This window comes from Eurytemora carolleeae, unplaced genomic scaffold, assembly GCF_000591075.1.
Source record: "Eurytemora carolleeae unplaced genomic scaffold, Eaff_2.0 scaffold945, whole genome shotgun sequence".
Classification (NCBI taxonomy): Eukaryota; Metazoa; Arthropoda; class Copepoda; order Calanoida; family Temoridae; genus Eurytemora; species Eurytemora carolleeae.
Genome location: NW_019397004.1, coordinates 175,661 through 191,749, shown reverse-complemented (window position 1 = coordinate 191,749; position 16,089 = coordinate 175,661). Strand labels below are relative to the sequence as shown.

General features: G+C 30.6%; 1 protein-coding gene across 1 annotated transcript in view; it reads right to left on the bottom strand.

Moving 5' to 3' along the window:
* Positions 1–16,089, bottom strand: part of LOC111711011 (uncharacterized) — a gene marked incomplete at its 3' end in the record, with an annotated part of 64,442 nt that overhangs the window by 34,762 nt on the left and 13,591 nt on the right. The window contains exons 4-10 of the mRNA XM_023485229.1: positions 11,685–11,788; positions 11,292–11,354; positions 10,976–11,056; positions 9,002–9,084; positions 5,022–5,109; positions 4,448–4,492; positions 3,387–3,465 (exon numbers count right to left, since the gene is read on the bottom strand). Of these exons, the coding sequence (XP_023340997.1) occupies positions 3,387–3,465; positions 4,448–4,492; positions 5,022–5,109; positions 9,002–9,084; positions 10,976–11,056; positions 11,292–11,354; positions 11,685–11,788 (543 nt within the window). The remainder of the gene's footprint in view (positions 1–3,386; positions 3,466–4,447; positions 4,493–5,021; positions 5,110–9,001; positions 9,085–10,975; positions 11,057–11,291; positions 11,355–11,684; positions 11,789–16,089) is intronic.

Genomic DNA, 16,089 nt, shown 5'->3' with positions numbered 1-16,089 from the left:
TTCATTTGAACTATTTTTATGTTCATTTGAACTATTTTTATGTTCATTTGAACTATTTTTATGTTCATTTGAACTATTTTTATGTTCATTCTGTGTAATGTTTATCTAATTAATTGTCATGAATATAACTTTATGGAGATTATAAAAAAAATTTTAAAACTGAATTGGGGTAGAAAAATAGTTCAAATGAGTAAGAAATGCGTTGATTTAAACTACAGGATATGACGTCATGTCAGTAGTTCAAATGAACAATAGTTCAAACGAACAATAGTTCAAACGTACCATAGTTCAAACGGCAGTAGTTCAAATGCGGATCCACCTGTAGGGATGGGCAATAGCCAGATTCGTTTTACTGAAACTTGTAATGTTTTTAGCTTTTTTAAAGGTTTTAGGACAATACGAAAAGGTTCCAACATTTTAAAACTTTATTCTGTAGAAGTTTGCTTTTATCAAACATGCAAATTTGTTACCCTAGAAGAAAATATTAGGCAAAAACGATCGTTTTTGGGTTTTTTACATTAAAGTTTTTGGTTCGTTTTTGCCTTATAGGATAACAAAATTTTATGTTTTATAAAGTAAATCTTCTACAGAATACAATTTTAAATCGTTGGACCCTTCTCAAATTGTCGTAAAACCTTTTAAAAGTCTAAAAATATTAAAAGTTTCTGTATAACGATCTTGCTATTGATCGCTAGATACATGTGGGACCATAGAGGATGGTATGTATGTTATAGTAGGATCAAATAGGAATAGGATGGTATGAATGGTATATGTAGGATAGAATAGGAATCAGATGGTATGGATGGTATATGTAGGATCGAATGGGCCGGATTTTATGGATGGTATATGTAGGATCGAATGGGCCGGATGTTATGGATGTTATATGTAGGATCGAATGGGCCGGATGTTATGGATGGTATATGTAGGATCGAATGGACCGGATGTTATGGATGGTATATGTAGGATCGAATGGACCGGGTGTTATGGATGGTATATGTAGGATCGAATGGAACAGATGTTATGGATGGTATATGTAGGATCGAATGGACCGGATGTTATGGATGGTATATGTAGGATAGAATAGGAATCGGATGGTATGGATGGTATATGTAGGATAGAATTGGATGGTATGGATGGTATGATGGTACAATGTAGGATCAAATAGGAATGGGATGGTATGGATATTATACGTAGGATCGAATGGGATGGTTTGGATGGTATATGTAGGATCAAACAGGATGGTATCTACCTAGTTATTACCAATACCCATGTAAGGTCCCTTATAGATCTATATCAAAATCATTGTATTTATTCTGAAGAGTGCATATAGCAGGGGGCGGAAACGTAATGTGCGTGTGTCCGTGCCAAAAGAGTGTGCGTCTCTGTTAAGGCTCAGTGTTTCGTACGCATGCGCTGCAATAAAGAACCCGTCTGTAAAGCATGGGGACTGGCTTTCTCATGTCAGACCAGTGCCATTTCCATTCCATTTACTTTTATTCCCTGGCATATAGAACACACATGCTTATGTTCAAGGGAATATTATCAAAGTTTGGGATGGAAGTAAACCAAATTGTAACTATTAGCAATAAATTGATTAACAAATACACTGTGAATTGAATTAAAGCGTAAAACTTGTTTGGGGGTTTCTTTAATAGTGGCATGCGGGTTATGAAATTTGTTTTTATTTAGAATGAGATTTTTTTTATACGTTTTATTTGTATCTAGTCGTTGAAGCCTACATGTGTCAGGTTCATTTGAATAAATTATATTCAATAAAAGGNTCTTTCTTTCTTTCTTTCTTTCTTTCTTTCTTTCTTTCTTTCTTTCTTTCTTTCTTTCTTTCTTTCTTTCTTTCTTTCTTTCTTTCTTTCTTTCTTTCTTTCTTTCTTTCTTTCTTTCTTTCTTTCTTTCTTTCTTTCTTTCTTTCTTTCTTTCTTTCTTTCTTTCTTTCTTTCTTTCTTTCTTTCTTTCTTTCTTTCTTTCTTTCTTTCTTTCTTTCTTTCTTTCTTTCTTTCTTTCTTTCTTTCTTTCTTTCTTTCTTTCTTTCTTTCTTTCTTTCTTTCTTTCTTTCTTTCTTTCTTTCTTTCTTTCTTTCTTTCTTTCTTTCTTTCTTTCTTTCTTTCTTTCTTTCTTTCTTTCTTTCTTTCTTTCTTTCTTTCTTTCTTTCTTTCTTTCTTTCTTTCTTTCTTTCTTTCTTTCTTTCTTTCTTTCTTTCTTTCTTTCTTTCTTTCTTTCTTTCTTTCTTTCTTTCTTTCTTTCTTTCTTTCTTTCTTTCTTTCTTTCTTTCTTTCTTTCTTTCTTTCTTTCTTTCTTTCTTTCTTTCTTTCTTTCTTTCTTTCTTTCTTTCTTTCTTTCTTTCTTTCTTTCTTTCTTTCTTTCTTTCTTTCTTTCTTTCTTTCTTTCTTTCTTTCTTTCTTTCTTTCTTTCTTTCTTTCTTTCTTTCTTTCTTTCTTTCTTTCTTTCTTTCTTTCTTTCTTTCTTTCTTTCTTTCTTTCTTTCTTTCTTTCTTTCTTTCTTTCTTTCTTTCTTTCTTTCTTTCTTTCTTTCTTTCTTTCTTTCTTTCTTTCTTTCTTTCTTTCTTTCTTTCTTTCTTTCTTTCTTTCTTTCTTTCTTTCTTTCTTTCTTTCTTTCTTTCTTTCTTTCTTTCTTTCTTTCTTTCTTTCTTTCTTTCTTTCTTTCTTTCTTTCTTTCTATCTATTATTCATCTCATGTATGCTTCTAGTATTTTATTTTAATCTTGCAATAAACTTCAAACAAAACAACCTTACACTCATCTGTCATTAAACTTTGTCTGTTTGCATCTGTGTCTGTCTGTTTATCTCTTCGTCTATCTGTCTGTTTCTCTCTTCGTCTATCTGTCAGTTTATTTCTTCGTCTATCTGTCTATTTATCTCTTCGTCTATCTGTCTGTTAATCTCTTCGTCTATCTGTCTGTTAATCTCTTCGTCTATCTGTCTGTTTATTTCTTCGTCTATCTGTCTGTTAATCTCTTCGTCTATCTGTCTATTTATCTCTTCGTATATCTGTCTGTTTATCTCTTCGTCTATCTGTCTGTTTATTTCTTCGTCTATCTGTCTATTTATCTCTTCGTCTATCTGTCTGTTAATCTCTTCGTATATCTGTCTGTTTATCTCTTCGTCTATCTGTCAGTTTATTTCTTCTTATATCTGTCTATTTATCTCTTCGTCTATCTGTCAGTTTAGTTCTTCGTCTATCTGTCTGTTTATCTCTTCGTCTATCTGTCTGTTTATTTCTTCGTCTATCTGTCTCTTAATCTCTTCGTCTATCTGTCTGTTTATCTCTTCGTCTATCTGTCTGTTTATCTCTTCTTCTATCTGTCTGTTTATCTATTCGTCTATTTGTCTGTGTCCATTATTGTCTTTTACCTTTCTCCCATCGTTCCAGTCACTGTTGAAGTTGTTAATTGGAACATTTGGTAGTTTGTTCTGAAGCCAGCCCATTAATCTAATAATAGTTACTCAGTTAGGAATAGTTAGGAACATTTTGGGAACGTTGGAACATTTCGGAACAACTCTGAATATTTTAGAAATATCCGGAATGTTTCAGAACAATCTTGAATATTAGAAATATTCGGAATGTTTCGAACCCATTTAGAATATCTTAGTAATATTATAAATGTTTCGAGACAATTTGGAATATTTTGAAATTTTTTTAATATTTAATAACAATTAATAATGTTCAAAATACATTAAATGGTTTTTTACTGTTCTCCTTTTATGCCTATGTCATACCCCACCTCCCCCCAGTTAGCATGCCTCCCCCTGAATGTCTGATATGAACCAATATGTCCCCCAAGGCCTAAAATACATCATTACTTCAACTCTCTAATATCTCATTCTCAAAACCCCAGTTTGGCCTGACACGCATAGAATGATAGAATACGCACTTTTTAATCAATGATCTGAATATATTTTAAGATATAAATATATATACAAACTGCTTTTTTCTTAGTAATCCTTCATAGAATTCATTCTTTTTTAAAACACTTCAGAGTTCTTATTGATTGCAAAAAAACGTTGTGTATCCCATTTCTGTTTTAATCACATAAAAAAACTTTTATGAAATTATCCTTTTTAACCCAAATAGAGATTTAATATAGTTTGTTCTTTACAGATCTAAGAAACTTCTTTAGTTTTTAGATTCTGTTCAGATCTTAAAAATGATAATTGTTAAACCTTTCTCCATAAATAAATGAGATGTTCTGGTTTTTCTGGCTTAAAATCAACTTTATTTTATTATGAATTCCCTTTAAGAGTAATCAGCGGATTTATGAAGTAGAGACAATAAAGATAATTGTCTGCATTAACATTTGTTAACATTGAAGTTTGAAAAACTAGAATATCTTCCTCATTGTCACACAGACAAAGGTTTAAAGAGTATCTTAGTGAATCGGGCAGCTTGAACTTACGACATATTCAGTGTTTACCTTTGTTTAGGAGTTTTTTCTTCCTGTGCTCCTCCCAACTCAGGTCTACAAATACAATAGTTTTTAATATTTATTTATCATTATATGTACTAAACATATACGTATTCATAAGAACACATTCAAAATTCAAAAATTTCATTGTTGTAGCAGCAGACATTTAATATTTCAAAATTGTTCAGCTTTTAATTTAACTGATTTATATAATTTTTAGCATTAACTCACAAAAATAAACTTTCAAACGCAATCACACCCAAATAGGTTGTCAAGTACAAAAAAGAATCAGGCCATATACTAAATGTAATTTTGAGTTGTAAATATTTTTTTTACGTATTCCTACAGAGACGACATTTATCTACGCTGAATCTTGGAAATCATCAACTAATTAGAGTACATGTCGTCTTTCTTTTTACATTTGACACTTGTGACGTTGTGCGCAGTTGGTCGAATTTTCTGTTGCCATCTATTGTATTTGACAATCTATTTGATCACAGCAAAGAGTTAAAATTTGTTGACGTCAATTACATCCTTCCTAACGCCTTATAAATGAAAAATGTTCAAGACTAGAATAGCTTACCCGTCATACATAGGCATTGTGATAGAGTAATGTAGAATCAGAGTCCATATTAACCCAAGAATAAGTTTCAGTTTGCAATCTGTTATATCTAAATAGAAAAAAAATGATTTAGTCTCGAAAAAAAAAATTTCTGCCTTTTTTTCTAAAACTGTTTTACGTGCAAACCTCTGCAACAAAATTCTTCATATTTCAAAAGATAAAAAGTATGTTTTTTATGTGTGCAATTAATTACTACTAAAAAGCAAGAAGATCGCAATTGGTTAAAAATCAAGTCTCAATTATTAAAAAACACGCGTCTATCCTAAAATGTGCTCTTTTTATCCAATTTTCTCCGACACTGTCCCATTTTTCGTTTAATAAATCTCATTCTTTATCGCACCCCATAATTTTAATTGGATAAAAAGTGAATTATATCAAAATAAACAGAGGAGGTAAAAAGTTAAATTTATGGGAAGTATGATAGATTGTAAACCGGTATCATATGTCAAGCATATGGGGTAATTACATAAAATACAAGGTCTGCTCAAAACTTAAATTAAAACTATTTTTATTTATTTTTACGTTCAATTTAATCGTTACATTTTAATGGGGTTCTTTAACGAAACTGAGTCTTAGCAACAAACTAAACTTTTCGAATCCCAATATCTTTGTAACCTGATGGTGTTAACCTTTGATATTTTCAACTTAGACTATATGATCTAACAGAACTCATAGCTTGAAATATCTCAGGTCTACGACATTTAGTTGCAAAATTAAAGATTAGAGTTTGTGACAAAGACTTAATTCCTTAAAACTTTTTTTTGTATTCCTAATTAATGTTTGGAACTTTGAGAACTAAAGAAGACATAGAAGACAAAAACTAAAAAAACAAGGAGACAAGGATGCAAGATTAGATAAAGATAAATAGACAAGAACACAAGAAGACATGTATGAGCTCAAATAGTGTTCGATGTGCCCTGGATTGCATGCACAAAATCATGATGCATTAAACACACTGCATTGCAAAAAAAGAATACCCCCCCCCCACCTCTATCAACCCACCTCCCCTCCTAGCAAATCCCCTCCCCATATCAACCCCCCCCTTCATTCAACCAAATCGTCTCCTAACTTGGATCTGAATGATGCCTGCGTGACTTATTAGAAGATTAAAAACAAGAATTAAATCTTACAGAAACAGACAGGTTAAATATTAGGTAGATAAATAAACAAACAAGTAGACAAGTACTTGAGCATATAAGTAATAAGTAGACAACTAGTTAAGTAAATAAGTAGATAAATAAGCAAACAAGTAGACAAGTACTTGAGCATATAAGTAATCAGTAGACAACTAGTTAAGTAGATAAGTAGATAAATAAGCAAACAAGTAGACAAGTAATTGAGCATATAAGTAGAAAAGTAGACAACTAGTTCAGTAGATAAGTAGATATATAAAAAAACAAGTAGACAAGTGATTGAGCACATAGGTAGAAAAGTAGTGCAACTAGTTCAGTAGATAAGTAGATAAATAGATAAACAAGTAGATAAGTAGACAACTAGTTCAGTAGATATGTAGATAAATAGATAAGCAAGTAGATAAGTAGGCAACTAGTTAAGTAGATATAAAGAACCAAGAAGATAAGCATTTGAGTAGATAAGAAGATAATTAGACAACTAGTTCAGTAGATAAGTAGATAAATAGATACGCAAGTAGATAAGTAGGCAACTAGTTCAGTGGATAAGTAGATAATGAAGAACCAAGTAGATAAGCATTTAAGTAGATAAGAAGATAAGTAGACAACTAGTTCAGTAGATAAATAGATGAATAGATAAGCAAGTACACAAGTAGGCAACTAGTTAAGTAGATAAGTAGATAATGAAGAACCAGGTAGATAGGTAGACTAGAAGAAAAGTAGAAAAACAAGACAATTACAAAAATAGACAAGTAGAAAGGCCGGTAGACGGATAGACAGGAAATTTAAAAATATTAAAAATAACCAAGATAAAAAAAATAACCAAGATAAACTAAAAACTAGACAAATAGAAATTAGAAAATCAGTAGAGAATTCAAAAGTAGACGAGTAGACAGGTAGACAGTAGAAAAGAAGACAAGTGGTCCATAAACTGAATATATGGCCTGAACCCGACACGATTTTTATATCAAGTTTGCAGGTTTGGTGTGCAGCAAGGGGCTGCACTGGAGAAAGTTTTATTTTGCTAAACTTCCAATCTTGTTCCCTCAAATTCATACATCCACCCTTCTAATCAAATACAATCCTAGAGCTCATGCAATCTTATCAAATTCAAACCTATGGAGAATTTTAATCTACAAAAGGTTGTTTCAGATTTTAGATGTCTTTAATGTGTTCTTCTAATAAAATATATTAATACTAGGGTTTAAGGGCGCTTCGCTTCCATATTCTATTTCAATTGTGAACATTTTCTCTTTGAATACATTGTAAAACAATAACAAAAAAAAGTTGGCGGATTTTATAAAAAAAATTGTTTGAACTTATTTTTGAAATTTTGATCATCAATAAACCTTCCACGGGGTCACGCGAGGTCCCACACAAAATTTGGGCCCGATCGATTCAGCCATTTTGACGTTTATTGGATACAAACAAACAGACAGACAAGCTAAATGTATATATAAAGTATATATAGATACTCTTAGCATATTCCCATAGTACCGTATTTCTTTATAATGCTAAGAAGGGGGGAAGGGTTGCTAACAGGAGGATGAGGGGTTTTTAACACAAACTCAAACAATCAAAATAATTTTAAAACCATGACAACTTTTACAAGCTCATGCTATCTTATCTTATCCCATTCAAACCTAGAGAATATCAAACTATCTTATTCAAATCAAAAGATACAAATTTCAAATATTAACAATGCTAAGGAGGGGGTAGGGTTGCTAAAAGAGGGGTTGGAACGGGTTTTTCACACTCAAGAAAGTTAGTAAAAACAATCAAAATAACTTAAGAACCATGTGAACTTTTGTTGAAGATAACATAAATGTTTTGATTTTATCTTTACAAAAGTAAGAATTGAATCTTTTAAAAATGCAAATCATTCAGCCAACTTTCTTTGTCTCTAGACAATTAACAGAAAATATAAGAAATTAAAAAATTAGTTATGAGTTGTTTAGAGAAAGTAAAAACGGATAAAAAATTATTAAAAGTGTTTGAAGTATATAAGGAAAAGGGAAAAGAAAATTTCACAAAAACTTATTTACGTTTGGAGAACAAAAAATTCGGCGGTCTTTTTCCTAAAAATAACGTTGCATTATTTACTCCATATTTTATTTTAAATAAAGGAATGTCTTTATGATAAAGTTGGTTAAGAATATTGGACTCAAATTCAATTAATACTCAAAATAGTACGTTAGACATCAATAATTCTTTAAAGTGTATCATTTGCAACAATTGGTCCACGCCGCTGAAAAAGGAATTGACTTTTTTACCACAAATTTTGATTTTCTAATTTCAATATCAATGCAACCCCTTGTCGTAACCTTTAATATTTCAAACTATGAATGCTGTTAGATCAAGTAATGTAAGTTTGAAATATCAAAGGTGTACATCATCAGGTTGCAAAGAAATAAGGATTACAAAAATTGAATTTGTTGGCAAAGACTCAATTCCTTTATCTTTAATGTTTCAAATGTAAAGGGACTGTAAGTTTAATTTCAAGTAACCCTCCATTCAGAGCTGATAATACCCGATTCACAACGATACTTTTGAAACCTTTATCTTATCCAATATTCAGCAGATATATTCTCCTTTTTCTAGTGTTTAATTCCTCAATGTTTTACTGCAGTAGAAATGCGCAAGGCACTTCTTTTTTGGAGAAAACAAAATTAAAAATAATCAGTTTTCAAAATGATAAACAATGACAACACTTTTAGGGTAACAGTTGTGAATCGTGCATTGCAATTTTCGTATAGAGGGTCGCGTGAAATCACGCTTACAGTCCCTTTAATATATAGAATCTGGTATTACCTGTTGAATCAATATTGACAAGATGTACTCCTTCGTTTTCAAGAAATTTCAACGCTATGCTCACATTCTCTAGCTTCTGGGATCTGAAATTAACAACAAATAAATTATCGATTTTACATTTTACAAGTTTAAGTATTTAGCCCAGCTTAAAGAGCCACAACATTTTGGCTTCCTGGTTACTGGTTCGGGATCCGGATCTGTAAAGATATGAGGATCCACGAATCCGGATCCAAGGAGCAAAATATCATCCATATTCCATAACCTGTTGAGAATTAAATTGTTGGTCTCAAAACACAAATCTCAACTGTTTACTAACGAGCGGTTTTTAAAAAACTTCGTAATAAGCGGGAAAAAAAGAAAGAAAAAACTAAAAAAAATTAATTGTGCAACAAAATCAGTACGTTAACTTTGAAAAAAAAATGCATGACCGCTGACCAGGATCCGGATCCAGTTTTGCAAGAAAATGATCAACAATTTGCAGAAATTAAAGTATATTAATTGACCAATGTTTTTAGCCCCAAAAGTAACAATTTGGAGGAAATTGTAAGAATGGAACACTTTTCAATTCCATACTAGAATAAAAAAGATTTAGATAAGGATAAAAATAAAGATAAAGATAAAGATAAAGCTAAAGATAAAGATAAAGATAAAGATAAAGATAAAGATAAAGATAAAGATAAAGATAAAGATAAAGATAAAGATAAAGATAAAGATAAAGATAAAGATAAATGGACTGTAACCGTATTGTACCGTGTATTGTAAATGACGGTTCCTCATGTAAATATGTGCAATGTGCATCTTAAAGGGACTGTAACCGTATTGTACTGTGTATTGTAAATGGAATTTTATGTGACCCTTTGAACCTGGGTCAATCAAGGATAAACGAGATATCCCTATTTTCTAGTGGGAATTCTCTTTAAAGTTATTTGCTGGTTTATTCAGCAAATACATTGACGGAAATTGTCAGAATTTAAAACTTTAAAGCTAGAAAAACGATGATATCTTCCTTATTGTTTAAAAGATGTGAATTGAATATACCTTTTATTCTACAGTCCATTTAGGCCGAAGTTAAAAGGGATAAAACGAATGTAAGAAAATACAGTTTAAAAAAATGATTGAAAGAATATAGACCCCTGCTAGGCTGTTTACATGCACCATGTCCACTGCCTGTGCCCACAAATACGTAATTTGTCAAATCCTGCCAATTATTGGGTAATACTACAGGGAGTGCTGGTTACGCCATTTTCACAGTTTACTCAAGCAAATACATTTGAATTACTACTATGAGGTCTCCCAAAACTTGTGGACAAACATTTTATATGAAAAAGTGAATAGATTCTTTTATTAATAAAAAAACTCACCGTTTATTTCTAAAAAATCTTTTTAGTATTTTCCAATTATTCTTAAATGCAAGTACAATGTACACAAACAAATATTTAAAAACGGGCGCTCCAAAGGAATAAATGTGCAGGATAGTGGATACTCGATAATCATATCGCAGCACTTGAAAAAAAGGAAGGATTTCCAAGGCGACTTCGTATCCCGTTTATGCACTATCATAGATTTCATTCACAGACTTAAAATGTAACTTTTTTTAAGTTAGGAAATATCAAAATATTTCTTAAATTGTTCCAGAAGGATAAACAAACGAAAAAAAAACACTTCAGTTTCGTGTGAGAAAGGGGGGGGTATATTTGCCTGGGGTGGGGGAAGTTAAAGCTAGCATCAGAAGTATATTACATCAAAATATCTCTCGAGTTAAATGCAAATATTAGAAGTTTAGAACTGCACCTTGAATTTAATATTCCGTGGTTCAAGGGAACAATATTTTATGTTTCCGTTGAAAATATTTTAAATGCAAGGATTTTATTTTGTAAACTGTTGCAGTGTACACTGTACAGCAATAAATAGTGATATCATTTAGTGTTAATGTAAATGAAATTTTCGGCAAAAAATGAAGAAAAAAGTGTTTACCTGAAAACTGGTTTTTTATTGTGTCTTGGCATCTTCTTACCACTCAGCACCTCGAGAAGGGCTATGAGCTTCAACCCATCACTAATAATAACAATCATATTACTTACAATAATAATAATGATAATAATAATAATATTTATAATGCTTTCAATTAAGAGATATAGAACAATATTCCTCTAGATAATTGTTCACGTGAAATATGCACTTTTTGAAGTGGAATTAAATTAGAATGTTAAAAACAATGGCAAAGACCTAATGCCTCTAAAAAACTGTCATGTATCATATTTAATTATCAACAAACATTTCTGAAGATTACCTAAAATCTGTTTCAAGTTTTTCTAAACCTGTTCCAGCTTGTCGGAGGTGTTCATTCACCCATCTAAGGAAAAAATAAATTTTGTTGGATTTTTTTATATCAATATCTGCAAAAATCAAACTTTATAACTAATCACGCGCATTAAATAAAATAAAATCTTATAAACACAGATAAATAATGATTTAGGTAAGGATGAGTGCTCTCAGCATGAATATAAAGACATAACAAGGATTGATTCAGTAAAATAAGATGAGCATGAAGATAAAAACTATCAAGATTATAATGATGGTGAACAAAATTATGATGAACATGAAGATGATGATGATGGTATTAATGATGATCTAAAAGATCAGGATAATAAAAATGAAGATGATGATGATGATGAAGGTGTACCTTGTGAATGTGTTCTGCTGAATCCGCTTCCACTCTGCGTCCTCTGCAAGCTCTCGTTCAGCGTTCGCCATGGCTTCGTCAACCACCTGTACTACCTCCTCACCCTGGAAAAGTATTATCATTATTACTGTAATCATTCATTGAATTTTCTTCTTATTTTGCATTTTATTTCTCAAATGTTATTATCTATTTCATTAAATTGATAAATCTTAATAATTTTTCGTTACTTATCTTTTTTGTGGTAAAATTTATTTAACATTATGAACACTTTCTAACATATTTCGAATAATTAACATTGCACATTAGACTAAATTCCCTGTATATTTTCGACCAAAAAGAATAATTTCTAGAATTAAAATTTTTCACCATCTTTCTTTGGCAGTGCTTAAAAATGGTCTGGTATATGAAATGAACCGTAAGTGCTAAATTTTCGGAATTTCTAATTAAAATTTTATCATAATCTTGGCGGTAAAATAAGCTCTACAAACTTAAAGCTAAATCCTTTACTTTTTAATATTCTAATTAAGAGAGGGCAACTTTTGTTTGGGATAACGCGAGAGTGTATTCTTTTAGCGATGAAACAGCAGGTTTAAATTAAAAATTTTTGCTCTCCCAACATTATAGTATTTTTACTATTGTTCAAAAATATTTTTTTTAATAATTTTTTTAAGTGAATTTTAGATAAATTAAAATAAACATTATTTTCTTGCAATATTACACAATATTTCACCGTAATTCACACAATAATGTAAAGATATTCTAATCCCATGGCAAATATATCAATTATAAAAGGTTTGCTAAAATAAAAGTATAAAACTCTACCATTCTTAGTTATCCCTTTATTCTTCACCAAATAATGTTGTTTAATAATTCACAAAATAATTTATTGATATAATTTGTATGAAGATTAAATTCTAACTGACTTTTAACGACCTTTTCGTTTAAAAAGAATTTAATGATAAGGAAAAATGCATTTTTGACGGAACTAAACTTGAGTGAATAAATGAATTCCTAATAATTGCGCGATGAATACATTTTTTTAATGATATTTATCAATTTTGTTTTCTTGTTAACAATGACGGCTTGAACTTGATGATTTCAGTGAAATGATGAGATAATTGGTAGGAAAACTACGAGTCAAGTGAGATGAGTCGTTGTAGGAGTGGTTTGGATGACTTGTGTTCCATCTATGGATGACGTGTCTTGATGAATAATGTAAAAACGATGTGTAAAGAATGAGCAATTTAAGCTGAAAAAGCGCTTTAAAATATTTTTATCATGGGCTAAAATAAAGTATAAGAGTTACTCTCATAGTATCTCATGGACTGGTAACACTTGAAAGTTGGCCCGGTTTTAATCATCTTTGAATATTATTCAACACAATTGAGACAAATTATGTAAATTTTTGCTGATGTTGAACATTTTTAATTCCATATAATCTATTTTAATCTAATACAANGCAGAACTTACAGACGGGAAATCAAAAATTTAGAAGTTCATAAAAAATATTTTAACCGATGCAAAAAACTTGGTCATTTCAAGCTATGAATACTGTCAAATATGCTAAGTTTGAAATATCAAGGACTTACACCATCCGGTTTCAAAGAAATAGGGATTGGCGATATAAAACTTAAGTAATAATACAATAAAAACTTATATTTACATGAAAAAAAACATTAAAAACAGTCTCTGAATAAAAACGAAAATAAATTCATTTAATGTTTCAAGAATTCATGAAGTTTTTAAAAAGGCTTCACACGGAGAGTAAAAAGGCTTAGGAACAAAAAGTTCAAAAACTGGTGAAAAAAGGGGGGCTACAAACTTTAATGTTGGGTACTTGTAAAAAGGTCAAGGAGTTTAGTTTAAAATGTTAATAAAACAAGACGGTTGAAGGAGTTAAAAAGATGCTAATTTAGTGAAGACTGCAGTAAAAGTTTTAGCGTGGCAACGCTATTGGCAATGTTAAAGAAAAAAAAAATGACAATCAATTTGGCAACAAATAGTTAGCAATCTTTAATGATAAATAATTGCCAAAATTTAAAGATAAATAGTCGCCATTATTAAAGAGAAATGGGTGGCAATTTCTAAAAAATGGCAAAACAAAAAAGGAGAAAAATCATTGGCAATGTTAAAAATGAACATTTTGCAGTCTTTATCATAATTTGTAAACCTTAAATAAAAGTATGAAATGTTTTTTTAAATCATTGGAAATGAATTTTCCACGCGGGGTTTGAAAAGTGAAAAAGTTAAGGAGTGTTTTCAATTCTTTAGAATATCTGTGATCTCATGCATTCAGTTTACAATTCTCAACTATTCCAGGAATTCAATCCTTTAAAAGGAGTGGTATTCAGAAGAAAAAATAGCCCCGCCCTCATCAACGCTTTGATTTAACGCTATAGGACAGAAATTGAGTCTTTGCAACAAACTCTGATTTTCTAATCCTTTTATCTTTGCAAGCCAATGTTGTAGACCTTAGATATTTCAAACTATGAATTCTGTTATATCAAATAATCTAAGTTTGAAATATGAAAGGTATATATAGTCAGGTTGCAAAGATATAGGGTCAACCAACAAACCAACCAACCAACTAACCAAACAACCAACCCAGCCCACCGAACCCTCACACCAATCCCCAAACCAGGGATCCCGGTCCAACAATCTCAGAAATGATCAAGCAACCCCCTAAATCGACCAACCAACCCAAAAACTCTCAAAACATACAAATAAAATCCGCAAAGAAATAAATCCACCAACCAACCAACAACAATCATCAAATTGCTCAAACAAATCCCAAACCTACCAAACAACCCAATAACCCCTCCTCCAAACCCCGCAACCAAAACCTCCATCACTACTCATCAGCTAATGATGCCATTAGTTTAACTGCGAAACTTATTGCTTAATTATTTATAATCTAAACTCAGTTTATCATTCTCTCGTTAACTTGATAATTGGTATCAGCTTATATAGCATTTCCAAGGTTCCCAATTGGCAAAAAGTTTTTTTCTTAAATGACAATTTTTCGATTTTTTCTAGAACTACAAGTTTTTCCAACGATAAAGTGCATGCTATATATATATATATATATACTATATACTATATTATCAGATAAAGTATGAGAACATTTCTGGCTCTTAATGTAAAATTATTGGTGCGACATTGCAATCTCGTAGCTAAAACTGAAAAATTGTTTCTTGCATATTTTTTTCTCTTCAGCAGTTCTACAGAAAAGGCAATTGTGTTTAAAAACATGCAATAGGTCTAACTTTGTTTTGTGTGAAATTTAAGAGATTTTGACAAAAAAAAAAAACCAGTTTTATGAATAATGATATCTTGGAATACTTGAAACTTGAGAACATTATGATGTCAGATTTTATACTTCTAACATTCCTACGTATACAGTTTTTATACCTTGACAAAATTTTGTGTTTAAATTCAAATGATATTATGATAAAAAAAAATCTTTAAAACATCAAAAAATTAACAAATTGAATTAAATTTCACATTTTATAATTTTTTAATCCCTTTGCAAACTTATATTATGTCGAACGAAAAATTTGATATTCAAACTATGATTCTGATAGAAAAATCAAAGTTTGAAATATCAAAGGTTCACACCATCAAATTGTTTACATGTAAGGATAAGAAAATTAGAATTTGTGGGAAATTTTCAGTTTCTTTCAGGCTTTTTAAAGGGTGAAACCATGAGAACTAAAATCATTAAACAAAATTCAGCGCAAAAAAATATGATTTTTAAAATTTTCATATTCTTTGTTTAAAAACACATGATATATTTTACAAAGAGTTTTACTTTATCGAAATAGATTTGTCAAAGGATTAAAATTTAAGATCATGTAAGGAAAGAATTTTGAGCAAAAATTTAAGTATTTAAAAAATTTATTGTTTAAAACTAACAAAAAATTTCAAGAATAGTAGGAGAAAAAAGCTTCTCAAAAAAATGTAACTATGAATTCTGTTATATCAAATAATCTAAGTTNCCCCGTCTGATATTCTCAATTCTTTAACAAGTGACCAGTATTACATATCAAAACAGACTATATCAATGCATCTTATTCACTTGAAGTGCATTTGATCTTTTCAAACTTTTATTTTCAGAAATTATTCAAAACACCATTTTCAAAATAAATATGGAAAAGGGACCTTTTTGCAAAAGTTAAAACATTTTTTTATTTATGGAGAATTTATTAATATTTGTTTTCTGGTAAAAAAAAACACCTGTTAAACAATTGATTTTCCTACCGCCTCTCTCTCTCCCTCTTGCTCTCACAAGATCATTTTATTAACTGTTAAAGATGCGCTCTCCAGCAGAGTGTATTCACGACTGCAGAACCTACTTCGCGTTCTAGCATCCATCTTGCAAACTCGCGCACGCCGGCGGGGGGGG